General features: G+C 37.9%; 1 protein-coding gene across 5 annotated transcripts; it reads left to right on the top strand.

Moving 5' to 3' along the window:
* The first annotated feature begins 36 nt into the window (after window positions 1-36).
* On the top strand, window positions 37-27,728 carry CEP152 (centrosomal protein 152). 5 transcript variants are annotated; one of them, XM_075764360.1, is made up of 28 exons: window positions 37-189; window positions 1,505-1,627; window positions 3,515-3,615; window positions 3,849-3,915; window positions 4,139-4,483; window positions 4,994-5,162; window positions 5,883-6,023; window positions 6,986-7,125; window positions 7,421-7,621; window positions 9,061-9,208; window positions 10,476-10,567; window positions 11,510-11,673; window positions 12,252-12,459; window positions 13,323-13,436; window positions 13,557-13,687; window positions 13,875-14,003; window positions 14,148-14,283; window positions 15,008-15,187; window positions 15,727-15,999; window positions 16,487-16,618; window positions 16,899-17,549; window positions 19,199-19,373; window positions 20,815-20,994; window positions 24,444-24,525; window positions 24,698-24,804; window positions 25,425-25,581; window positions 25,851-25,954; window positions 26,207-27,728. In XM_075764360.1, exons 2-28 carry the CDS (start codon window positions 1,541-1,543, stop codon window positions 27,085-27,087), a joined length of 5,295 nt encoding a protein of 1,764 aa, XP_075620475.1. In that variant the 5' UTR covers window positions 37-189; window positions 1,505-1,540; the 3' UTR covers window positions 27,088-27,728. The 5 variants fall into 5 exon arrangements, with proteins under 5 accessions (XP_075620475.1, XP_075620476.1, XP_075620477.1 ...); XM_075764361.1 differs by lacking the exon at window positions 16,487-16,618; XM_075764362.1 differs by lacking the exon at window positions 15,727-15,999 and having other exon boundaries at window positions 26,207-27,727.
* Window positions 27,729-27,766: the final 38 nt, after the last annotated feature.

Here is a 27,766-nt window from a genome sequence, read left to right as displayed (position 1 = left end):
GCACACGACTGGGGTGGGGCGAGCACGTCCCGCCTTCCTGCGCAGCGAGGCGATGCCGCAGCTGCCAGTTGGCCTCTGCGACTGTCAGTCAGGGCGGCGGGCGCAGGTTCGGTTGTCACGCGGAAGAGCGGTGGGCGCGCCTTTGTTGTACCTGGGGGAGGCGGGCAACCCTGGCGCCCGGCGGCTCAGGTGAGTCTCAGTGCTCGGGGCCGCGCTCTGCCTTCTCCTCCTCTTCCTCCGGCCCCGCAGAGGCCTGAACGAAGCCGGCCAAGGAGGCCCCGGCGGGAGGTGCTTCCCTGGCCGCTCTGTGAATAACGGCAGCGATCGTCCCCGCCAGGTGCCAGCCCCGCGTCGCCGCCCTGAGGGGCTGAGGCGGCGGCTGATGAGCTCGCCCGCGCGCCCCGTGGCGGCACGGGCTCTCCTCGCTCTGTCCCCCGCTCCCCTGCCCCGGCTCCGCGTCACTAATCGCGGCTCTCACGGGCCGTGAGCCCGCGAAACGGGGCTGTATCCTTCCGTCCGGTTGCCTCAGCCCCTGGGGTTTGGGAGGGCTTTAAGGAAAGAGGAGAGGGCGGGCGTCGGGAAGGCAGGTGGTCGTTTACAGCTGATGCGGTTTTGGGGGAAGATGGCCGAGCTGCTTCAGCATCATTCTATGAGGAATGTTGCAGGCTGGCTCACGCTGGAATCCGGTATTTTAGGGGGTGCACAGAGGCAGGAGCTTGTGTTAGGATTCCTGCCACATTATGTCTTTTAACTTCAGAATAATGCTTTTGCAAAGCTTGCGTTATCCTGACTGAAGACTTCAGCAGGTGCTACACCTGTATGCCCGAACAATGTGCCATTCTGTGAAATCTTCAATCATTCTTAGTCCATAACTGCCTGTCAGAAGTATCTCTTCATCAAGAAGTAACTTATCTTGCAACCAAAAGTGGGCCAGCACTTACACGCTGTAGCTTACTGTGAGCTCACTGTTTAGTGTAGACAACTCCTCGGGAGTCTCTTCATTAAGCAGTTAAATCTAGAACTAACATGATACTTTTCCTAGTTACGTGATACTTTTCCTATTTTTCCTATCAGAGCTATTATCCAAAAGTGCAAGTAGCAGCACGCTTTCAGTATTTAGTACAAAATATAATTATTCTGTAGAAATAAATGAAGCAAGATTTAAAAGCGGGTCTAACTGTCAACATATATCACAGCATGTGCATAACGTACAGTGTTAGAACTTGAAGAAAATAATGTCTGGTTGTAAGTGAACTTCAATAATTTCATAATGTCAGCATATGAAAAGCCCAAATAACCTGTTTTAAATGCTAAATTTCTAGAAACGAGTAGCATTGGATATACTGTGAAACAACAGCTCAAGTGAATGATATAATGTATAACGTTTGTTTCAAAAAATATATTTTTGTGTATGTTTGGCTACTTAGCTCTGGAAGTGAGGGTGGTACTTTTTGGTTTCCCACCCACTTTTACTCATGTGTGATGTTCTCCTGTCTTGCGATAGGTTTTGCTTGATAGTCAAAAGCATCATTAGAAAACGATGTCCCTTGACTTTGATAGTGGAGCTCTGCAAACTCAACATGAAGATGAAGACTATGACCAAGAGGATTATGCAAGAGAACAAGAGGTGAAAAAGAACAAATTATTTAATCTGAAGGCTTGTGTATCTAGCTGCTTCCCATTTTTCCCCTTTAAGTGTTTGTTGTTTTTGTTTTTTTTAAAGGTTGTATGTTGTCTTTGGTAAGAGCAAAACAGAGTGCAGACTGTGCTTTTTAAGAGTGGCATGAAAAATAGATACTGAGATGCTGCATCTTTAGAGCCTTGCAGTATCATATGTAGTGGCTGGAAGACTGTTACTCCTTGCCTGTGCAGTATAGCAAATGCAAAAGGCTGATGTCACCTACGTCTTGTATTTCTTGACAGCTTTTTCACTTATTACAAATACTTAGAAAACAACCGTCTCTTTCAGTGGAAAATTTGGTTAGCTTAGAAAAGAATGAGGAATAGTTATAATCAGAAATTTAAAATTCTGATTATAAATCACATACTTTACTCTTTAGAAAAATATATTCAAATGTTTTGTGGGGTTTTTTGGAGTTGAAGTACTTCAGATGTTTCTGTTCTTTTTTGTGTCATAAAGAGAATTGCCAAAATGTGTGGCTAAAACACAGACTCTGCTGTGTTGCCCGGTCAAGACATAATCCAAGAATTTCTGCATTAATTTAAGTTTTCTGCCACAGCAAACCAAGTGTTTTTTTTCTTGAAAATTGGGGAGATCTAGATAGTAGGAGAGTACTTTGACACTAACTTAAGAATTGGGTAACTCTTACCCACATCTGGAGGCCTGTGCTAGCTAACCTGGTAGGCTGAGCTCAGTTTAAACATGAACTCTTCTGCTGGTGTTTTGTGAACTGTGTATGCGCTGCTTTCTCTTGACTTTAAGTTTCTACAGCAGCACAAGACCAGCGAAACCTGTGGTGCTTCGGTATATCCTTGGTTGCAAGTAGGGCAAAGGAAAGGGGATCTTCGGTGATTGATGCTGCCTTTTCTTTCCTGCTTCCTAGAGCTAAGATATAATAAATCTAGAGGGTTCCCTAATGATAGGGAAACTTCTTCATGACACTAGTGAATTTCTAGGAACAAACTTCTGGTGTTATCCTTTGGTCTTAGAGAGCATCTAAAATAGCATCTGAGAAAACATAGGGCAGCTAATATTTCTGCTTTTATTAACACATACTTTAAGAGTTTGGAGAAAAACAGGGTTAGGGTTCAGAAACTGCATGTAATAACTCTGAATATATTGTGTAATTCTCAAGTCACCTAATAAGAAAAAGGGAGTGCAAAGACGCCCAATATGTTATCCCATATCAAAACTTCTCTAAAAATTGGAAGAAGAGGTACATTATTTATGGGAATCATTACAACAAGTGAGTTCAAGAGTGTTTTGGTTGTCATTTTGTTTTTTGCAGTGGGTTTGTTTGTTTATTTGGGTTTTTTGTGGCACAACTATATTTCCTGAATTAGAAGTGGTGGTATTTTTCTCTGTTTGTGTCCAGTTGCTTGGTGACTTCATCTGAACACGAGCAGAACACTAATCATTGCAGTGATGACTCCTTGCTAGTAACACTGGCTGGCAAATTCTTATCTGGATTTCAATCCAGACTCCTTGGAAAGAGCATGTTTTGAATGTTCACTGCCTCTCTTGCCTCAGGTTTAGTGAGGAGAAACCTTGGCATGATTAGTTTGTCCTGGGACGTGTCTATCTGGTGGCATTTCCCTTACCTTTTTTTGGTGCAGCTCTTTGCCAGAAAAATTGTTAAGTTGGTACTCTAGTCTTTTAAGCATTCTGTGGTATAAGGCTGTCTGTGAATTCCAGTGTTGTAAACTTTACAATGGAGGAAGAAAACCAGGATTTTGTGTAAGTGGTCTATTTCACCTAACTCTGTCTCTTTGGACTGAACTTGTATGCATTGTTTTGAAAAGCATATAACAAATGTTTTTTGTTCTGTTTCAGTTGCAACAGCTATTGACAGACCTTCCCCATGATATGCTGGAGGACAGTGGAGACCAGCTCTCCAGCTATTCAGACTGTAGCATTCATGAGACTGAGGAGCAGTAAGGCATTTTGCACCATTTTTATTATTTACATTGTGCTTTTGAGAATAGAGCAAAATCTCAGCTGATGAGGTGTGTAAAAGCAATCCAAATAAAAGGGGAGCTGGAGTGCAGTTTGCAGCATGGTGTTTGTGTTCTGTGAGAAACAAACTAGGTGCCACTTAATGAAGAGATGGTTTGGTTTGTTTTTCTGAAGTTATAAGTACGTAGTTAAGCTGCTTGTCTTTCTCTAGATCACATGAGCCTGGGAAGCATGATGGAAGGTGGAACGATCATCCGTTGATAAGTGATGCTCAAAATGTAAGCTTGTATGAGGAGTGATGTAGTTAGTAGGAACTCCTTGTTCATAATAACATGCTAAATATTTCAATTCATTAGAGAAGTACTCTTCATATAGGTGATATGTTTTGCTATTCATTTGAAGCATTTCTAACTTGAGGGCTGGTAACCCCTGAAAAAAAGGATGGTGGGGGTAAAATCTGCGTTTTGAGAGAGCAATTCTAAACCTCTTATCCATTCGTAGGGTTATGAACAAGGACAAAATCTGTACCCTGAACAATTCTTGTGTGACCAGCAAAATGATCATGTTGAAAAACATGGAAAGAATTGGAATGGCTTACATAATGATGAAGAAAAGAAACATTTATATGACGTTAAAGAAGATTATTGTGGCCAGAATGGTCAAGAGGATGCTGATGATATTTATCTTGGTAGAGATGGGTTTAATGCTCCAAGTTGCTACCAACAGAACAATGTCTATCATCTTCCTGAAAACTTCAGGCCATATACAAATGGCCATAAACCAGAATTTAACAACCAGCAAAGTAAAATAATAAGTTTTCCAGATGCTCCAAAAGAACATCTTAAGGTATGTCAGAAGCTGATGCATTTTTCTGTCTCTTTGGGAAATTTTTCACAGGTCTTTAACTATTGATAGTAATATTTCTAAATGCTTTCAGTCTCTTATTATCAGTTTAAACATTGATGGAAGGCTTCTGTAGTCTATTTTGCGTGTTAAAACAACCAAGTGTTAAATAACTGGATTTTCATATGTGCATGTTATGATTGGGGTGGTGTGGTTGTTTTTAATTTTTGCTCTTATTGGCTAGGTAGAATTCCATGCAGTAGAATGAATGTGATTCACTTAAGTGTGTGTGTGCTTACTCTATTGAAGTTGACACTTCACTACTTTCCTAGAGTGGAAGCTTTCATGAAAATGTCTATCACACTTAAATCATGTGCTGGATAGGAGCCTGAAAATGAAGAGCTACTGGAGCTCTTCTTAATGTCAACCTTTAAAATGAAAAATATTTTCACTGAACAACACTACAGTTGTAGTTTTAATTTATTGCCTCTTATGTATATACTGTCATAACAGCAATTTGTTGCATCTGATGTTGTCAATGGCCAATCTCCAGAATCTTACAAAGTGACTTATAAACCATACCAAAATGGCATTCATCAAAAAATTCCAGTAATCCAAGAAGGAACCAGAAGAAATGAAGCGTTTGAAGATTTGCAACATGAATTCTTAGGTAATGATGAAAGTAAGTGTCTGCTGTTTAGACTTGAAGTAAGCTTGCGTGAAAAGTCCACTGGAAATTAGCAACATAAAATCTGTTGATTTCAGTAGATTTTTAGTAAGAGGATAACTAAAAGTATGTTGATGTACATGATCTTTATTTTGCTCTAAGCTTACATTGGGATACCCTAATTTTGTTTTTCTTTTGGGTTTTCTTTCCACTTTATCTAGAAACAGGCTATTAAAAATCTAGTTTTGACTGGTGAGACTGTGGACGAAATTATTTCTGATGGCTTGATCTCAAGTCTTGCTGGCGCTTTCTTTATTATTAGAAAGCAATATTACAAACAATATTTTTTCCTTAGGAAACATACTTTGCTTGATGCCCCATTGGGCGTTTCTGTTAGGTACATTTCAAATGACAGAACTACTTTGCTTGTTAGACATCTTGAAAATTTATGGTTGCCACAAGACTGTGTATGAATCCACAGCACGTAAATCGTTATCTGGGTTTGCTCTTAGGTTTGCATTGCATTGGTAGTTCCTACAATTCTTCAGCTATTGCTACCAGAGCAACTCAGGTGACATTAATCAAACGGATTAAAAAATGATGTGATTTTGTGAACCAACAGTGAATTTGGCGCTGTATGAAGGAAGTATTTTTGGGTAGAAATTACTTAGGACCATGAGTTTCTTGGTTAGTTGACTGTGATAACTTGTCTGTATGCTATTTGAAATTTGGCAGATTCTTCAGAAAATATGCAGATTCTTCAACTTCAAGTTCTAAATAAAGCAAGAGAAAGACAACTGGAAGAACTTAATGAAAAACTAGAAAAGAGTGCACAGCAGATTAGGTATTTGAATCATCAGCTTTCAATGGTCAAAGGTAAAATGTTTTTGTATGGGTCTCTAATTCTTAGATTTTATTTATAAATAGCAACTTTTTATTCTGAAACTTTGATTTAGGTAGTGTCTCTGCAGGTATTGATCATATTTATAAACTTGATTTGGGATTATGTGGACCTAACTCTCTCCTCCCAACATTGCTGTAAAGAAAATTCTCTGGATTAGTGCCTAACCACGTAACTTAACTTCTACTGCATTCTCAAGGCCATCATTGTATTTCAGAGTTCCCACGTGCCAGGCATTAAAAATGTACAGAAAAGTGAGAAGTTTGCCAAAGTAGCATGTTTAAAAAAAACCAAAACCCCGAAACAAAAAACCCCCAACAACGACAACAAAAAACCCCCAACCAAACCCCAATAGGAGAAGTGTACATCTATGAAAAACACTTCTAACAAGCTGTTTCCTGGACTGTATGTAGAGAGAAGCTCTTCCAAAATGATCAAAGCTGTAGTGGGGACTGGTGGTTGTCTTGGTCTCCCTTTGTTTTTTAGGAACAGGCAAAAGAGAGTCGTGAGCTTAAAGAATTAAGAATATAATTTTTAGAATACAAAAAGGGCAAAGGAGAGAGAAAACTTTAGCTGTCAACCATTTTACTATGTGTTGACTGTTCCTGCAGGGGCGTTATTTTGTTTCTCCCTTTAAATGGTGTAAGGGATGATGCTAGTTCCTAGCGCTGACAGAATGGGGCTTGTTTCTACTAGGGTTCTGAAGCTACAATATATCAGAGTGCTTCCAGAGGGAAGCTGTCAGAGGGAGAAAGTGGTTACTGGATGGAGACTGAGTGAATATTTTTGTTCTGTCTTCTGCTTGTTGCTCACAGTGTGAGACAGAGTGCTCATAGTGAATGGTTCTGTAGAGCCGGGGTACTGAACAATGATGTTTCATGAAGTTGTGGGGTGGCTGGCCATGTTTCTCTCACAATTATTATGTCCCCCTCTCAAGATGAAAAGGATGGTTTGGCTGTTAGTCTTCGTGAGTCTCAAAAACTCTATCAGAATGGAAAGGAACGGGAAGTGCATCTTGAAGGTCAAATAAAGGCCCTCGAAACTCAAATTCAGACTCTTGCTACCAGTGAGGAGCAGGTACTATAAATATTTCTAAACTGTTTATTGTGGAAGGTTTCTACAGTTATATTTGTGGTGCATTTGCATTAAACATAAATGCTAGTCTCTTGAAATGCTGTTCATGGTCATTGCAGAAGCTGAATATATGGTGAATGAATAGGATGCATTCGTGGAAAATAGTTTGTATTAAAATCCAGGAATTATCTGAGAACTTTTAGCAACTCTTGCACAAAAAATATTGAACTGACTTACAGAATTTGGAGCAAAAGTAAAACATACGTAACTGGGAGCTACGCTAATACTATTCCTACAGATACTGAAGCAATCCAAAGTGGCAGAAGTAGCCATGGAAAGCATGCAGAAGCAGCTGTTAGAACTTCAGCGATCAGATGCCCTTCAGCGAGCCAGAGAACAACACGAGGCCATTATTTCAGCACTCAAGCAGAAGTATGAAAAACAAGTATTATCATTAGAGCAGAAACTCGATACTACAAAATCTGCACTCCGAGAGCAGGTGAGAAATTAATTTAGGACGCTAAGTACTGTACTGGAGAGGCTGTAGAGCTCCCCAAGTTTCCTGAACTGCACTTCTTGACTTATAATTCTAATAACTCCTTCTGGAAGTTGCTAAGCAAGTGGAAAGGAAATTATACATAAGTCTCAATATTGTGAAGCCTATGTGGTATGTTTTTATAGACATCTCCAGGCAGTTGTGAGCTCAAATTGTGTTTATGTACATAGAAGGTGCAGAGGAGGCAAGAATTCATTGCCTTAGTTTCTCTCCTGAGCTTTCATTCTGTACTCAATCTCTTTTTAAAGAGTACTGGCAAATAAATCTGGGAAGGAAAAGAACTATGGGATATTTTTGCTGTGAGAAAAACCATTTATTAAACAGTCTATTGCTAAGCTTTAGTCTCAAGATGATCAAGGACTCCTAACCACTGAACAGTCACTTTAGAAGTATGGATTTAAAGGGAGAGAGGGAGGAAGAAGGGCTGGCTTTAAGCTGGAGTTTGATATGGATTGTGTCACATGGTTATAGAGCTTTTTACATGTCAGGTAGAATAATTTTAATAAGAGGCCATTGCACTGTTAGAAATACTCAAGCAATGTAGTCTAGGCAGGCCTTAATAAATTGTCCTCTTCTTTCACATAAAATAGAATTAGATTTCTTTAATTCTAGGTCTGTAATTCTTGTCTCAGCGTAAATATGCCTAAAAAATAAATGAGTTTTATGTTTGAGAAGGTAACTTAGCACTTGCTTGTAAACAGGAATGCACCACCATATTTCTGTTTACTAGTACCACAACAAAACTTACACAGCTTTGTCTCCACTGCAAAAGAAGATTTTATGGTAGTATGTTTGGGATATTTAGAGAGAGATCTCCTGGTTTAGAGAGAAAATAGAAAAGTCAAAAGACGTAAAGATGAGGTACTGAGCCCCCCCACGTCTGTGTAGGTAATGGTAAGCAATACCATGTGAAGGTCTACTTTGTATATTGTGTAAAAACTATAGTTCTTCTACAGAGCACTGGAACTTGCTAGCTTGGCTTAAGCTCAGTTAAAATAAACTACATTGAGTTAAGCTCAGGCTTAATATAAATAATGTGAAGGCTTGACTTTTATGCAGTAGACTAACTATATGGGATTAATTACAGGGGATAATCTGACATGCTGAATGCTCTAGGAAATAAACAGTTCAAGTCCATGTGTGTTTATATATGAGTATACTTACTGTCTCCTAGTGAAAACTGAACTTTGATGCTGTAAGAGAGGACTTGTCAGCCAAGGATAGCATTTTATCTGTGATTGATTTAGCTGGTCTCTGCCCCTTTAGGTATCCAACTCATTCTTTTCTTCCTGTGTCTTGTATGTATTGACTCGTTCTATATCTGAAGCTGTCCTAGATGGTTAGATGTTTGTAGCATGAGTAAAAATAATCTCTCTTCCTAGAAAGAGCTTTGCAAAAATCTAGGAGAGCACATTAAGCAACTTGAAAAAATGCTGGAAGAAACCAAATGTGAAAAAACTGAAATAATAAATCGACTGACAAGAAGCCTAGAAGAAAGCCAAAAACAATGTGCAAATTTACTGCAAACAGGTCAGCCTTTTAATCATACCTTATCTTTCTTTGCAGAAATGGATCTAGCTTTTTGAAGTATGAAATTGCATATCTATATTCCTATTGACATGGAATCAACATCAAGCTAAATGTTTACTAGACTGTTTCCTATGCAGTGTGTTAGTCAGACTTAAATGAAGCTTAGTTAAGTCTAGACTGAAGTGTTAAAAATACGTAAAAATGAAATAAAACCCAAACACTCACCCTCCCCACCCCCCAAAAAAACCCAAACAAAGAGGTATAAACTATTCTTATATGCATTTTATGCTGCATATCTGTAAACTTAGTTTTGGAGTAAATAACAGCCTTTGGGAGTAAGCTACTTTTGTCTTAGGTATTTGACTTGAATTGCCATTCTAAATTCAAATCTTAATGAGAAAAGAATTGTTCTTGTGGCTGGAGGCTGGTTCTTGGAAACTTGTATCAGTAGGAATAGCAGGTGAAATATTCTGCTCTTTGTGTATTTGACTTGTGCCTACCTTTACATTACCTTGTGGTAATGTATGCCTTTGCATAAAATCTAAACATCTTAACAAAATGTCTGTCTTCCTGGATCCTAATTTAAGAGCATGTTCTGTTCGAGAACTTTGGTAGTCTGGAAGAAAAATCTCTCTAGAGAGATTTTAAATGTCAGGGTAGAGGAGAAAAACCTTATTGGATCTGTATTATGTAGTAAATAAGTAATTATAAGTGTGATAGGATATTTAAAAAGAGTGTAAGTGCCGATTGAAGAAATGCCATGATTTCTCTGTGCTATATTCATCAAATGCCTTAAGGGAGTAATAAATTGGCAAACTGATAAAGCTAAACTTTTCACCTGGAGAGAAGGGGAAAGTTGCCTGTTTTTCAAGGTGGTTCTGTTCCTGCTAAACTTCTGGTACAATGTAATTTTTTGCTTCTGGTGAGCTACAAAGAAAGCAAATGTTTGGCACATCTTGCTTGTCATGGTATTTATTTTAAAGCTACTATTAAAAATTCTGGAAGAAAATAAAAAAAATAAAGCCACTGTAGTTCCCAAACTTTAAAACAACCTGCAGTTTAAATTGGAGACCGTCACCTGCTCAATTCAGGCAGAAATATTCTTGCCTCATTATTTGTGTTTTCTACTTCCTTGAGCTCACTAATAGAAACAGAGTAATGACTATTACCAGAATCAGCATTACCATTTTTAACAGTGATATTTTTGCAGATTCTTTCTTGCATATTTATGACACGCTCTTTCTCTCCCTTTTCTTTCCTGCAATAGGCTCGATGCAGGAGACAAATCAGTTACGGTTTCAATTGCAACAAGCTCAGTCTGCACACATGATAAGCAATAACATGAACAAGGCTCTGCAGGTTAATTAATATTTTACTGTTTTGATTTTAGGGGGGCAGGCATTATAGCTAAGAGGTTGGTAGTTGAAACACTTCTTACTTGTTGGGGAAACAAACACATCTCCCTTCAGTAAAGGGCTACACATTACTTCATTTCCCAGTGTTGGATTATTTTTTTATTATTATTAAAACACAGCAGGACATATGTGTTGGCATAAATCTGATATCATACATCTAACCAACCTGCTTATGGTAAAAGAAGAATGTAAATTCTATGTGCTGGGAATTTCATAACTTAATTAGGCTATAGGGATAGTTGGAGATATAATGTTCTGAAATTTACCTTTTGGCAGCAAAAGGGAATTCTAGAGGGTCCTCTGTAAAATATGAGCAGAAGTCTGTGTCTCCAATTCAGTTCATATATTTGACTTAAATCTAGCATCTTGAAAATTATGAATCCTAATAATTACTAGAGTAATAGGATGTTTTTCTGCTATGTACCTTTCTATCTTGTATATTTTACTATACAAGGGCAGCAGGAAAGAAGTAAGAAGAAATAATATTTAACTTCATGTATGAACTGTTACAAGAACAACGGAATATACTGAACATCAGGAAATATTCCCTAACTAATTTGTAGTTTTAATATATGCTTTACTAGAGGTACCAAAAGAAGAAATAATATTTAACTTCATGTATGAACTTTAACAAGAACAACGGAACATACTGAACAACAGGAAATATTCCCTAACTAATTTGTAGTTTTAATATATACTTTACTAGAGGTACCAAAAATAAATAAAACTAATGCTAGATGATTCAAGTGAATGCAGCTAAATACGATATGTTTAGAAAGAATAACTCTGTATATTTGTTTTTTCTTTGGAAAAAAAAAGGCTTTGGCCTGATGTGTTTGCTTGGAGTTGCTCCACTCAGTGTAAATTTTTTGTCTCTTCTTTTAAGGAAGAATTAATGGAACTGAAGGAAGAAATAGCTTTGTATGAATCTGCTGCCAAGCTTGGAGTATTTTTGAATGATGCGGGTGGAGACCTGCATACAAACCTGGGTGATTCCTATGTAGATTTGGGAATTAAAAAAATCACTGGGAAGAAACCAAGGTTCTGCAGGTATTGAGTGATTCTTTTTGAAAGAAAAGTCTGAAATCCTCAAGAAATTATATAAGTGATGTGTAAAAGATGGTCTTATGGGATCAACATACATACAGGTTTTTTGGTAGATAGTTGAAATACTGCTTGTATTGCCAGATAATCTGGGAAATGCGAAACAGGACTTATACCATAATACTAATACAATAAATCTTCAAATTTTTAGGGACTGTGTTGCTGTTCCTTGGATTGTATGGGTTATATGCATGGATACCATTTTGCTCAAAGGTTCTGCATAGTTACATAATGCTAAAGCTGTCTTTTAAAACAACCAGTTGAGTTGTCTCAGAATACTTCACATCATGTGAGAATAAATCTTTTGAGGAAACAGCTGAATGAACAAGTTTTCTGTACGTTAATTGTAACTTGATGAAAAAGCATATGGCTTTTGCATTAATGTTCTCTCATTCTTTCTACTGTTAGCTCTTAAACAAACCTCTTTCTGGTAGCATTAGTTGCTCTTCTCTTTGCTACCACTACCTTTTAGATAAATGTTTTTTATCTTTTAAATACTGAACTGGTTATGTCTTCCCCAACAGTGCAATGCAGAAGAGAGACATGGATAAAGAGATCTCTAAAGATGAAATTATTGTAGAATTAAAAGCTGAGCTGGAACGTTTATTGAGCAGTAATAAAATGAAGAGAAACCAGATTACTCAATTACAAAATGATCTTAAAGATTGCCAGAAGACATTAGAGGAATACAAACAGTTGTTGAAAGCAGAAAAAACATCAAAAGAGTCAGAGGTTTGTTCTTTTACATTTTTTTTAAAAAGTAAAGATGCACTGGATTTTAGTGAACCAAACCAACGTTTAAATTTCTTATGAAAATGGACCAAAGAATTTACTCACAGCTGAGTATTCATAGCAACTAAGTAAATCTGTCTTTGATCTTAAGGAAAGTATTGTCATTTGGATGATACCTTGGTTTGTATTTTTGGTGAAAAAGAAACAAACTGAATAGCAGAACTTGGGCAGCATATGCTTTATTAGGCGAGTTCTGATATGATGGATTACTTTCTTGATAGCACCTAATGGCACTCTGCTTTTTTTCAGAACTAAATTTCATTGGAGAAAGTAGGTTTTCTTTAGCCAAAAAGACCTTGTAATTTCTCTGAGAAAGCTGATAGTATCATTAGGTTATACAAATGGAACATTGAACAGATTACCTTCAGAGGGCATTCACTATGTAATTTGATCAACAAGGAATCTCTTTGATACTGCATCTCTCTTCACCCCGTTATTAACTTCCCTCTATTAATTGATCAGACTTGTAACAACTGCTCTTGTCATCTATACATTGTGACCTGGATGTAGGATAGGAATATAATATGCTTGAGAAGTGTGCTCTCTGTTGGATGATACTAGTCATTCAACTTGCAAACACAACATTGCTCATGTGCTGCTTTAAACCTTCATGATCCTATGAGCATCAAGAATTCATCTAGAATAACAGTGATATTGACATGTCTTGCAATGCAATAATTTCATTTAGTTTTTGTTTTTATTTTTTCTAAGTAAAATTTTTATACGACAGCTTTAACTTTTTTTAAAGCATCAACTTAAATCATGTATACCTTGAAAGATATAATCTTAATTTTTATTTTTAGCCTGTTGCAAATCTGAATGATACTTCGGTGGCCAGTCCTTCTGTTTCTGATAATCTTAAGGAAGAAGTTCTGAGACTCAGAAAGGCTAATGAAACTTTGCTGCGAGAAGTTGAGGTGAGACAGAGATGCTGCTTATCCCTACAAAAAAAACCCACAACCTCCATTCTGTGCTAAAACCTGCAATTAGAAAAGGTTCTTTACAACCCACCTATTACTTGACTCTTGTTTGTCTAGAACCATACTTTGACTATTGAAGAACTGAAGGAAAATGAGGAAAAACTGAAAAGCTTAAATCAAGATCTCTGTTGCCAGATGAGAAAGATGGTTCAGGATTTTGATCAGGATAAACAAGAAGCTGTTGACAGGTAAATCTGTTAGCTCCGTTTAGTTCCATTTGTGACCTTTTAGTCTGCATGTACAAACTTGTACCAGCTATCCGGTACAAGGAGAGGTAAGCATTAGAAAGCCAGTTTCTTACTTAAGGAAAGGTTGAAGCCTGTTTAAAAGGAGGGGAAAAACCCTAGGTAGTTTTTTCTTTTCTTGAAATCGTAGGTGTGAAAGAACTTATCGGCAACATCATGAAGATACAAAAGCACATTTTGAGAAAGACCTCATGGAGAGGTGTGCTGCAGAAAAACAACAGCTTACTCAAACTTACGAAGAGACCATGTCGCAGTTAAAGTAAGACTTACCATTTTTTCCGCTTTTACTGAAATTTTCATATTCCCTGTCTGGCCCTCAGTGCTAGTTACACTTTTTTAAAAACAGACTTTCTGTCCTGTGAGTATAAAGACTAATTGATAACAAATAACCTGTTCTGTGAAGGGCTAACATAGAGGAGCTGAACAGAGAGATGACTGCAGTGAAGGAATGTTACATCGGAGTCTGTAGGGAGAAGGACACCTTGGAAGCTACTTTAAGGCAGAAATTTGAGCAAGAGCAGCAGCTGAAGGAAGAGAAGGTACTAATGGAAATACATATAAATCATATCATTTCAGACTGTTTTTAATGTGTAATATCCATAAGTGTGTTTAACTTTGTAATTGTTCAAGGAAGATACTTGGCTATATCAGAAAATGAATACATGTGACCTATTGGTTGTTAGATTAACCTGCTGTTGTGTCCTGGGGTTTAAAATATTGTAGAAGTAACTCTTTCCAATAGCTATTCACTTTCACATAGTTAACTTTCATAACTTTGACTCTTGAGGACTGTTCAGTCAGCAGTGTGAGGTTTTACATTTGAGACATTTTCCAAAAACCCAAGTGACAAGTTCTCTTCTCGCTATAGAAAAATGATCTGAAAATACCGTGAGTCTTTTAAAGCAATAATTTCAGATTGCTATATTGATTAACATCTTTTTTCTGAAGATGTCAGTGTGAAATTACTAACATGGGTCAACTGTCTTGCTAAGCAAGTGTAGTAAAGAGGTGCAGCTCAAAGTATGCTGTGAATAAAGATGCTTGATAAGAAAACTTATTTTAGAGCAATAGCCTATAATAACCTCTGATATCGTGCCTTAAAACACCTCCTTTGAGAGCTGAATCTCTTGTCCAGGTGTCATCAGTAAGATCCGTGTACAGGCTTCAGAGTTAACCATGTCTCTCATGCATTCTCATCACTTTGTACCAGAGCAGTCCACTATGCCTTGGAAAATACTTTATTTTTTTTTTTTTTCCCCCTAGCTCAAGAAACAGCTACTAGAAGAAAAAGAAGACTCCCTTAACCTTCTGAGGAATGAACTTGAAGAGAAACACAGCAGTTCTATGATAGCAGCAAAGAGGCAGTGGCTGGAAGAAAAAGAACAGCAGGTTGAAGAGGAAATTGCATTAGCCAAAGTTCACTGGGAGAAAGAAGAAAAAGAGGTGTGGAAATTAAACTAGGGAGGTTCAAATTTTTTGTTTTGTCGGTTTATTTTCAGAAGGAAAACTTGTACATAGGTAGACTTATGCACTGTTATTCTGCCATTTGAAGTGGCTTTTAAGGATCTCTCATTTTAGGAGCCTCTGAAGAAGTCAATAGGTATTATACATGCTTAAAATTTTGGAAAAAAACCCAAAACCCTAGACCTTGTAAAGTAACATGTAGAATGTCCTGAATGTCACAGCTGGTACTATGCTGGAGTCTTCCACCCTAATCCTTGGGTGAGTGGTTATGCTTTCTATTGTTTCATTCATTTATCCTATAAAAGTCCTTTGTGTATCCTATCCCATAGAAGAACGCTGTGATGAGGAAGAAAAAACAACTCATTTTTTACCAAACTCTCTGCTCTCTGAGCATGGTTTTGCTCTTCTCCTGTTAGGGAAGATTATTGGTGTAAACAGAGTTTTGTTTGTTAAATACCAGTGACATTCTAGTTATTTGGACACCAGGGAGATTTTCTTAAAAATATTTTTTTCCTTAGAATAAAGAACAAGTCTTTGCAAAAATAGAAAGAGAATGGCAAAGTAGGCTGGAAGAAATGAGAAGAACTGTAGTTGAATGTAATGACTGCAGCAGCCAAACTGACCGAGTAACAATTGTGGATGAAGCTTCAACTAAAGAGTTAGAACGGATTATTGAAGACCAGAGGCTGCAGATCCAGAAGGCTCTGAAAGAAAATATGGCCTCTGAACAGGCCTTAAAAGAATTTGAAGTAGAGCTGGAAAATAAATACCGTAAAAATCTTGCCAGCCAGGTAACAAATAATTGTTCTGTCTGCCTGCAGCCTGTGAAACTGCCATGTGCAACTAAGTCACCAATTAGGAAAAACAAAAAAAAAAAGTTAGTGGAAGAGAACCCTATCTCAGTAGTTGATACTTGTTATATGATAGAGATATATATATATATATATATGAAAAGTTCTGAAGAAGCTGTAGCATGTAGCTTGTTTTTTCTAGCTGTTAATTTTTCACACAGTTGGACAAGTTTTGCAGGAGTTTTGAACAGAACTGAGCATAACTGACCTAGCGTTTATACTATTTTGTTAAGAAAAGTAAATTTAATATTCATCATCTTGGTATGATTTTTGTATCAGGAAATGCATCAGATGCTGCTGGTCTGATTCTTTTAGTTTCTCTAAATATAGGCAATCCAAACTGAAGTCTATTCTTTCACTGCTACATGAAATTAATGTATTTGGTGGTGGTGACTGAAGTAGTTTTTCTTTTTTAATCTGCTTATAGGTTGATGCAGCTTTAACCCAAGCTCGTGCCAGGTGGCTGCAAGAATTAACAGACCTCAAAGAGTACAAAGTAAATCTAAAGATTGAACAAGAAAAATGGGAAAAAGAACACAAAGAGACTGCAGCAAAGCAGGTAGTCCAAAATACTTGCATATGTGTATTGATAAACAGTTTGATCTTCTAAATTCCATATATTACTGAGGAATGAATGCAGCCGTAGATGGGAAATCATTAAGGAAAGATGTTTCTAGTGTACTCCGGTCCTGAGCGATTTTTTTGGCCTATGTAGAATTATATTTTTATTAAATAATTTGAAAGTCATCTCCAATAGATTGATAATGACCCAGGGTTATATTTTATGTATAGATAAATGTATGTATATATTTATAATGACTGTATTATATATTCGCCAGTTAGCCCTAGTTCTCTCAGCTGCTGAAGAGAAATGGAAAGAAGAATATGAGAATACAGAGAAATCTGGACCAAGAATGAAGGAACTGGAAGAAAAAGTAATTTCTCTCAAGAAGGAGTTGGAGCTAAAGAAAGAAGAAATCCCTGCAGCTATCAAAGCAGAACTAGCAAAAGCTCGTGCTCAGTGGCACAAAGAAAAGCAAGAAGAAATCCTGCAGATACAAGAGCAAAATGAGAGAGACTACCGATCATTCTTAGATGATCACAGAAACAGAATTCAAGAGGTACTTGCAACAGCAAAGGAGGATCTTGCAAAGCAGAAGAATGATCTCTCCATTCAGAAAGAGGCAGAAATAAAGATGTTACTAGACCAAAAGCAGCGAGAATGGGAGGCTCAGGAAACAAAGAGACTGCAGGATGAAATTAATCGGTATGAGGAGAAAACTCTGGTTGAGCTTGAGTACTTGTTGAGTGAAATCCATGAAGAACTAGTCAAGTGCACACATAGTAAGCGTTCTTGGAAGGATAAATGTTTTGATGCTCATATTCAATTAAACCATCAATGCAAAGACAAACTGAAGGCTTGCTTACAAAAGGCCTACAGAACTACAGTTTACACAATTCTGGAAAAGAAAGAGCGAGAATGGAAAGAGGTAATATTTCTGTAAATTGTAACTGTCAGCCAGAAAAGGGATTTGAGAAGTCGGACTTATACCTGTTTTCTCCCAATATAAAATATCCATGTAATCCTGAGAATCAGAGAATCCAATGTATGAGTTCATTGATAACAACAGTCCTTTAAAACTGTGAGAGAGGGCTAAATCTACCATTAGCAAGTGAAAAGGGAAAGGATGGATGTAGATTTGACACCCTCAATCTTTAAAGAAGAGAAAGCCGGGTTAGGAGTGTCATTCTTTAAAGCCAAGGTTCATAAATTATAAGGAGGTGAATCCACCATATTAAGTTTGGCAGCCTGTGACCTTTTATGGTTCTTTAGGTTCCTTGTGACCTTTTATGTGGGTTCTGTTATTAAGGCCCATCTTAGATTTTTTTGCATAGCTGCTGCTTTTTTTACAGTAATTTGGCAGTTTGTAATGGTGATTAGATAGTGATTATAGGTCATGTTACTCTCCCCACCACCCTTCTGATACAAATAAAGATGAAAACAATAAAGCCTTTTTGCAAATTATCTGTAATAGAACTGAGTAACTGACAAACTGATCTGTCTCAGGGAAAAAGAGTTTTGCTTAACTTTATTGTAGCTCCAGGAAATCCTTTTCAATGTGCCTGCCCAAATGAGTAAAGTCATCCTACCCTTTTCTAGATAAGTTTGGGGCTAAGTAGAATTCTCTCCAAAAGCTTCTATTTCTGTTGTTTTGGCAGATTCCTCTTTTTGCAATGCATATGCTTGTAGTAAGTTTTTGGTTATGGGAAGCATCCCACTGGAAACGCAATTGCCACCTAGCATTTAGCAGCTGGGGAATTATCCAAGAATAGGACAGAGAAAGAAACTGTCTTGCTTTTCAAGAAAAGGCAAGATGGGTGGAAATGAGTAGGAAGTGATTTCTCATGGCAATGTTATCCATTTTTTTTAGTGCTAATATGTTTCTGTTCAAAAAGTTGTCCTTTTAAAGTTTTCTTGGCATGAGTTATTTTCACAATGGTAAAGACAATTGGAAGTTTTTTCCTATGCCTGGTGTGTCTTCTATAACAGATATGAATGTCTCTTGGTAAACTGTTTTTAACGTGCCTTTGAACTTCAAAATGTTAGGGTAGTTCAAGCCAACCATCTAGTGAAGTCTTTGTAATTTCTTACTAATGTCTTATCTCCTGCTACTGTAGTAACAATGAGCAAAGGAGTTACATTTTTCTGGATGATGTTCCTTTCCCTCTACTACCCATATTTGTGCAGAAACTCTTAAGTTGGTCCAACCCCTTTTTCTACTGGATATGCCTTTTAAAAAACAAGTTAGCTTCAACTATTTAAAGATACTTTATAGTTCTGCAATGTTAAGGGCTACTGAGATTTCCAAAATAAAACACAACTGCTGTTGCAGTGAATTATGCTAAGTAAAACTTCTATATCCTAGAATACACGTTTTCCTCCTGATTTGAGCTGCCATCTACAGTTCTATTGCAAGTTTAAAGCACCTGTGTTACAACTACTAAAACTGCTTGGTGGCCAGGCTTGCTTGTTTTTATGCATTAACATGCTACTTACCTGATTAAAGGTAGTGTGGAACACTTTTTTTCTTTTTTTTTGCTATGTTTTGGTTTTTCAGGAAGTGTTTTTTAATTGCAGAAATATGAAGAGCTAATGACTAATGTAAATAAAGGAGCATACTCTTGCCTGCAATGTGGTGAAAAAGAAACTGGGGACATGGCAAGACCTCCTGTGTACAGTGTTGGACACCAAGCAGAAGCACAAAGGAGGCTAAGACGACAGCCACCCTTGCAGGAAACTGGAACAGACAAAGGTATTTGGTTTGGTTTTAATCTGGCAAATTGTTTATCATCAAATTAAGCTTGTTAGTAGCAGTCTTTAATAGCTGATGTCTTATTGATGATCTAATGCAAAGTTAGTTAATTACCAAATATTTGGGTGATAGAGGAAAATGCAATTATTCTGACCGTAAGGTTGCTTAATGTTGTATAAGATCGTACTATGTTAAAGTCACAAACCATGCAACAAATGGTATTAGTCTCCAGCTTACTGATTTAATGCTAGGCTTTGAGGTTTAATTTTATTAAATGCTAGTAGCTTTCTGCTTTTTTAAAGCCATTCTTCAGGAGTAAAGAAATAGCTGCCCTATCCGCTGCAGGTGTAAATACTCTTTGGGGGTTGTGGACATGAACATTAATACGTCTGGTGTATAACAGCTCATAAGCAAGCCAGTGTTGATCATGATGAGCAGAGTATGGTCTAAACTATGTCTTGTAAATGGGTAATACTAAATCAGAGCTTTGAAGATTGAAGTATACTACTAGCTCTTGACATTAGACAAGACAATTCTGCATTCATGTAAAAGATGTTCTTGTATCAAGAATTATACTTCACCTAGAATGGTAGTTTCTTCTGATTCTTTTGATCAAGAGTGTAGTTGAAAAAAAAAACGCAAATCCCTAAGTGATCTTTCTCCTTTTTTTTTTTTTTTAACCTTCCTTCCTACCTTCCCCTCCTGTATACTTTAGCATTGTAGCTCTTCCCAAAGTTATTACATGTACTATGACAAAGCTGGAGACAGCGTAGCTGGGGAAGAACTTCATGGGAGGCACAGAAATCTCTCTGGGGCTTTCTGTTTAGTTTGAGTTCTTATGCAACTGAAAAAACATAAAGCAAGAAAGCCCAAGAGAGTCCTTGGCTGTATGCCTATAGTGTGGCTTGAATTCCTTCAACACCAAAATAACAAACCATCTATTTACACAAAACAATACAAGCAGTGCAGCTCTTCTGTCTCTAGAGCTCCCTGTCCTGGCTGTAGAGAGCGGCCGTTGCTCTCCTGGAACTAGCCCAGTCTTTGTGAATTTCTTAACTGGACTCAGCCGCATGTGAGGCTTCCCAGCTGGGAGAGTCTCCTTCAGCTGGCTCCAAAAGACCCTGTTTGGCTGTTGTTTTTCGTTTGGTTTTTGATTCCCCCCTCCCCCCCGCAACCTACAAGTCTCTTATCGCTGACTGAAGACTCAAATCATCACTGACAGGAATTCATTGAGGCTGTGAGGGCTCAATGAGTTGATAGATGCTGATGTACCTTCTATAACAGGGTTGCAGCTTCTTGTGATTATTTTAATTATACTAATGTGTTGTATGCTTTCCTAGCAAGAGAAAGACTAAGTAGAGCACTGGAAATAGTAAGGTTGGGCTTGATTCTTTTTGTAGTCCTATGGTTGATGCATAACTTTTAGCAATGACTGTTGCAGGTCAGAAATGTACAAAAAGGAGCCTTGGGTCTCAGAAAGATTTTTGCTGTGAACACTGCTGCCAGGAGCTTGAAAAAAGAGAAACTGTGTGCCAGGACTTGAAAAGAGAGCTGGAGGTAGCCTGCAGACATCTTCAGCTTGCTGTGAGGGATCATGAAGCTAAGTCAGAGCAAATCCAAGGTTAGGATTGTTAGTCACCTAAAGAAAACTTTGAATGGCTCTGCCTTGCTGGCTGCATGAGCCTCTTCCATCTGTTGCATCATTTAGCTTTCAGTGGATGGAATGGAGGTGTGTGCATAGTTAAAAAAAAACAACCCCAAAACCCACAAGAGAAAAATCCCACAAACCGACCTTCCCCCCACACTCCAAGAAACGTCCCCACCTTCTTGGCTTTAAACATTACTTATCACTTTAGTACTCTCTTGTGTGTATCAGGAAAAGTATAGAGGAAAACTGAATGCATGGCGGATGTTCTTTGAACATGTGGATCCTGTTGCCCATGAGGGTTATACAGATAACGCACACATGTGCACGTGCACACATATAAATGTATATGAGCGAGGGAGGTCTTTAGTTGTCTCCTTTAGGGCTGTACTGCTATTGTGCGCATATATTCCCACTATGGGGGTACGAATAAAGAGCAGAGTGGCCCCAAATGTTACTCGGTCCCTCTTGGCACCAGTAATAGTAAGCTACTGACCACAGTTTTCTTGTACCTTCCTGCAATTAATAGCTTGAAGCTGTAGTTCTCTTCATTTTCTTTCTTTGTTTTGTAAACCTTAAAGTAGGTTTTAAGTAGGGTTTATGTAGTCTCTTTGCCTTTCAATCAAGATGTTTTTTCCTTTGTGTCACTTTGAGAAATACAGGACAGATGACTGAGAAAAGGTCTCTAGTTCTTAAGTCTTTCCTATGTGACGACTGTCTCTACCAATGATGGATATGAAATATCCAGTCTGTTTTTGGAAGAGTCACTGAAAGGAAGGCTTCTGCCTGTAGTATGGAAATAAGACTTTTCTGAACCTATTTCTGATAGAAAAAAGATGGTGCAAAGTAACTTGCTTGAGATTCCTGCATTGTAGGAGACTGCTGTTATCCAGTGCTCTTCTTTAATTCACACCCCACTGGCTGTGGAGTAGTGGTGTTTTGTTGTGATTGCTTTCTCTTTGCTGTCCAACATCTTATTTTTGGCATTCTCAATATCCGTATCACCTTCTGTGGACAGACTGATAGTGCCTGGTGGTAAAACCTCCCTGAGACTTGGCCATCAGTTTGTCAATTGCAATATTCTCTTCCTTTATATTTATACCTGTGTTTCTTGTGGATGCTGTTGCATGATGTACATCTGTTGTCCTTTCAGAATAATAGACTCCATCCTTTATTGCTTTATTTAACTTGGTAGAAGTCTCTGGCCATAGTAAAATCTGGGCTAACGAGGATGGAAAGTCTTTGGTGTATAAAACCCTTTTGCCATACCTGTAACTACTCCTGTGATTGGGTCTCCCTCTATGGGCCTTGCAGGTAAACTTTTCACTCAGAGGAAGTCATATTGATGCATCTGTCTCTAATAGCAACAAGAATTCCTTTTGTCTAGATTTATTTCTGAGAGGATTTGTAGGAGGAATGCCTAGTCTGCTTCATTCCTGTGCTTAAGAACTTTTTCTTTTCTACTTGACCATAATGTACCATATGGAGCATGGTTCCCATTCAGTTGGTATCTGAGGAACTCTATCCCCTTATTCAGCTGTTCTAAAGTCAGTAGAGGCCTTTGTTTTAAGGAGCAGAAGAAAGAAAATGATGTTTTCTCTGAAGAAAAACGTTGGTGATTGAATAAGAGGATCATTCTCCCTGCAGTGTTTTAATCAGTTGAAGCTGTACACAGTAGTGTTCAGGGCATTTTTTTAGGCTTTCCTTAGAACATGGCAGGAATTGGACTTGCTGAAGGTCCTGCTTGAGGAGAGGTCTCCAACTGCATCCTGAAGGTTAGTAACTCTGTAGAATTGTTTGAGCATGCCTCAGTCACTGTGGCCACTGTAAGCAGGTTTGGCAAATGGTCAGCTTGGAGAGAGCAGATGTGAGGTAGTTGATTGTACCAAGTGACTTGCCAAAGGCTCTGGTTTGTGTGTGGGGTGAGGTTCCCCCCACCTTTTTTTTTTTTTTTTAAATTTTTTTAAATGAAAAGTCTCACTTGCCTGCTTTAATAAATTTGTGCTCAGTGAGGATGAGTAAAATGCTATAAGTTTGTAAGGGAAAGGTTTTTGCAAGCTTGCAGATGTGTGACCAAGGCTAGGTGGGTAAGTTGCACAGATTTGTGTAATACTGTTTCTGCGGTCTTTCGTCGAGAACCATATAGGATATAAGCTTGCTTGGGGACTGGAGGAAAGATTGAAGGATAACAGGAGGTCTGTTAATGAAAATAGAGACTACTGCTGTCATCAAGGTCATCACGGATACAACTTCGAATGCTCAAAATGAGATTTGAACCACAAATGAGGATCTCTGAAGACCATGAATTGCTTTTCTCTGTATTCCAGAGTGGCTGCTTGTTTTTTGCTTTTCTGTGCATCATCTTAGAGAAGGAAGAAAGCCAAACTTGTCTGGGTCTTTCGCAGGGCTCTGGTTCTCATATTCTACCCATGAAAGCCTTGATTCTTCCAGAAGGAAGACTTGTCTTTAAGACGTGCCCTCTGTTGTGCAGGGACAGTCTTTGTTTTCCTTTGGCCGTGGTTCATGTGAGAACTTCTGTGGCTGGGTACAGTGGTGGTACCTCCAGCATTGAGTGTAAGGGTGCAACTCATGTTGGTTTTCTTTCCTAAAATAGGAAAGCTAGTAATTAACTGTTGATTTTTATGGGTCCATCCAATTTTATCCATCAATTCTTCAAGTTATGGTATACACCCATATCCTTTTTTAAAATAATCATTTGCTTAGAATAGATTACATAGTCAATAAATAAGTTTTAAGGGTCTTTAACTTTCAGGAGATGACCCACAGTAGACTATCTGTATGCTATGATCAACAGTCTTCAGTATCAGCTTGAAGTCCTATGCTTCGGGCTTTTTCAGCTCCACTGTCTTCTCATACTCTGTGGTGGCTCATTATAATATTTATATGTTCCTTAGTAGCATTGAGCAGAGTTCAGCATGGAAGCCCAGCTTTTCTCTGTAATACTGGCTTTTGGTTATTAAAAAAACCCAAACCCAAAAAAACAACCACCAAGTTTTATCTTTCACCTCTCCACCCCAAAGGTGGCACAATTGCTAATCCACAAATTAATAATTTCTTTCCAATATATGTCAAAACAACCCTCATCATTATTTTTTTTCCCCATCCTTTTTCTACGTCTACATCCGGTATATCTGAAGTTTTTGCCTCCAGCATAGTGTTAGTAATGGTATATGAAGGCTTTAAGCTTGCTTAATTACTTTGAGGTGACTTTTATATTCAGGCTTCACTGTAGTGTATTGTGATCAATTTCTATGTGCTTGTTACTGCAACAGCTGTACATTTGCTGATGATGCTTTGTGACATTGAGCTCTTACACCAGAGACAGCAGTTTATATAATAACTTTTGTTGAACTCAACTTGAATTTAGAAAAGTGCAGTGAATTATGGTTAATTTTTTTAAATAGAAAATAAGAAGCTTCTAGAAGCTCTAATTTTAGAAAACTCTGAGATGAAGACTGAACTGAAAGACCTGGCAACACCACCAAGGTAAATTAAATTTAAAGGTAATTTAAAGGTAATTAAATTTAAGGTAAATTAAATTTAAAGGTAATTTAAATTTAAACAAGCTGATTTTTTTTGTTTGGTTGGGTTTTTTTGGTTTTTTGTTTTTAAGACATAAGCTGCTTTTCTTGTGCAGTGTGACTTACGTGCATTTCAGGTCACTGTCAAAGGGAGGCATCTCAAAACCTTGTACATCCTGTGACTCTGTGAAAGGGCTGGAAGAACTGCGTGCTCAGTACATTAAAGCTGTGAGCAAGATTAAGTGTAAGTACTAAAGTCTTAGCTAAAAAGTTAGGAGAGCAAAATAATTTACTTTGTCACTTCCTCCTCCTTCAGCCAACTTGCACAGGAATCTGACAGCCAAATTGCATGAGAAGTAAATCTTTCCCTCTTACTAGAGTGAGTGTAAGAAATGGAACTGTCACCATAATCTTAGACAAGATTAATTGCGATGGGTGAAGTCTTGTTATGCCATCCTTGCTTTGTTGCGCTGTTATGTCTTTTAAAGTGGTAAAGTGTATTTTGAGAACTGATCTTGTTTCTCCAACAAACAATCCACCTACCCTGCAACTTGTCCTGAGGGAGAATCTACTTTTCTCTTGTGTTGCATCCTGCCTTCTGGCTTAATCAGCAATTTGCTGCTTAAGATGCAGAATCAGACAACTGAATTCCTGTCTGATGCTTCATATCAACCTGCTGCCTGTGGTCTTCAGTGGCATTTATCCAGTAGGCAACACTTGGCACAAGGATTTGGGTAGAATGTTGGCAGGTAAATCGAGGCCCTTGCTGACTTGCTGCAGGTCTGCTAGACAATCCTAGTTTGTGGTGTTGGTTTTTTTTCCCCCCTCTGGGGGAAAACTGGTACTAATGAAGTGTGTTTGTAGGTGATATGCTTTGTTATATCCGTGAAAGTAAGGAGCGAGCTGCTGAAATGATTAAAGTGGAGGTTTTAAGAGAGCGCCAAGAGACGGCACGGAAAATGCGCAAATACTATTTGACGTGCCTTCAACAACTTCTTACTGATAATGGGAAACATGAAGGGTAAGTTCAAGTATGTTTGGAAATTGCTGTTGGTTTTGAAAGAGGTGTGTAGATGTTAGTCTGGTGTTTGTCCACCTTGGAGACCTGGAGTCTTGCCAGTCTGCTCAGACTGGCATGGGGTCACTGCTGAGCAGTCTGACATGCTGTCTTTTCAGTATTCTTTTACTCTCACTAATGTTACCTTGAAGTAAAATGCAGAGTTGAAAAGGAATTGCCCTTAAACTTTAATTTTTGATTTTTTTTTTTTCATGTTCTGCAATTCTTGGCAGAGCTGAAAAGAAAATAATGAATGCTGCCAGTAAGCTTGCTACAATGGCAAGAGGACTTGAAACGCCTCTTCGACACATTCCCCAAAGCAAATCTACCCGCTCAGGTATGTTGGATTCTGTAGTTGTTCTCTTCTTGATCGTTTTGATTTAATGCGTGTAGTAATGACAATGCAGATGGAAAGTGAAGTACTATTTATTTATAAGCTTGCTAATGGAAATGTAAATATAAGCTGCTTATTTTGACAATGCTTACAATTCTTTATTAAAAAAACCCAAACAACAAAACAAGGACCTATTTTTTTCTTCCAGCATTACTATTGCCTTCAATTAATCTATTTCCTTCCCTCCTCTCCTAGCTCTGCTATTAAATTCTGATCTACCACCTGGAGCAGAGTACTCAAAAAGAGATCGCATGCTTCAGAATAGGTCAAACCATATGGAAAGCAAATCATGTGGTGAAAGCATTACTGAAAAAGCCAATGATAAAGTTGTCCAGAAACGTGTACCACATGACTTGAGGCAGCAGTTTGATGCAGTGCAGACTGAAGCTCCACATATGCTTCATGAAACAGTGACTTCAGATATTCATAATGAGAACAATTCTAAAAATCACGATGGTGCTTCAAGAGATCCTCTGCCAGAGTTTTATCCAAATGAAGATGTAAGAAGAGAGAAATATGGCCCCATCGTAAATGCAGACAAAGGACTTTTGTGTGCTGCTAGTAACATAGCACATCAGAATGCTCCTCCATCTGCTTTTCAAGCAACATTAGAAAATATGCATGCACCCAGCTTTACAAATGGCCATACCATCTCTGGGCCAACTCATCATACGCTTAAGAGCAAGAATGAAAGAACAGTCCTGAAAGAGGATAAATGCATCCAGTCATGTGGAAAATGTAAAATGAAATCTAAAAGAACTCGAGAATTTGATTTTCAAGAAACTCCAGAAAGAGATGAAGGAAGCTGCAGTGAATGGAGTTCTGTGAATGGAAGCCTGCTTCTGGATCATAGCGATACACCTCTTTTGTATCCTGAGCAAAGAGCCAGTATGAATGTGCACACACAGACTGCATACTGTGAAGAGTTTCCTCACATCAGGTCATTTACCCCTGCAGATGAAAATGTTGATGCTTCTTGGAGAGACATTTCTAATAGCAATGGCAAGATTCTCAGCACAAAAAGCAGCAATAAAGTTTACAGTAGAGGCCACCTGATAAACCCAGACCATACTTAATTCCTCAACTCTGACAAATGAAATTCTGCTGTCATACAACTCAATGTAGCACCAGATTCAAATGTAGGAAAATGCTGCGACAAACGCTTGGGAAAAAATGGTGTGGGATCCCCAGTCTCTTCAACAAAATAGTGGTTTTGATAGCCCACTTTCTAACTTGAACTGATACCAGCAACTCCTTGTTTGAAGGAAAAAAGATAACTTGATATTTAAATAAAAGCATGAGGATTGGGGAAAACCTCTTCTATTGTGTCCATTTCACGATCAATGTTATGCAATTTGAATGTTATGTGAAGAAATTGTATAAAGTTACTTGAAATATTAATGCAGACTTTTGTTTACCTTTGTAGTAACACTTTCATAATTGTTTATAGTGTATTATATAAAATTTATTAAATAGAATCTATTTTTATATTAAGTTTAGCTTGCAGTGCAGTGTTTATCTGAAACAAAGCTACTGTAACTTGTGGTAATCTTTTTAAATGGTTATGAAAATTCCTTCAGAGCTCAATGAGACATGTTTTAGGATTTGCTTGAAGTAAGTATTTTAATTGACTTTTCCATTTCGAAGGATCCCCTGTAAGTCTCTGTGTGTGTCCCCATAATAAAAGCAAAAATGCTTGCATTTTTTTCATTAAATTATTATAACAAATCACATTTCAAGTATTTCTTCCACTTA

Source organism: Balearica regulorum, chromosome 12 (genome assembly GCF_011004875.1).
Source record: "Balearica regulorum gibbericeps isolate bBalReg1 chromosome 12, bBalReg1.pri, whole genome shotgun sequence".
Classification (NCBI taxonomy): Eukaryota; Metazoa; Chordata; class Aves; order Gruiformes; family Gruidae; genus Balearica; species Balearica regulorum.
This window is presented reverse-complemented; position numbering and strand designations above follow the sequence as displayed.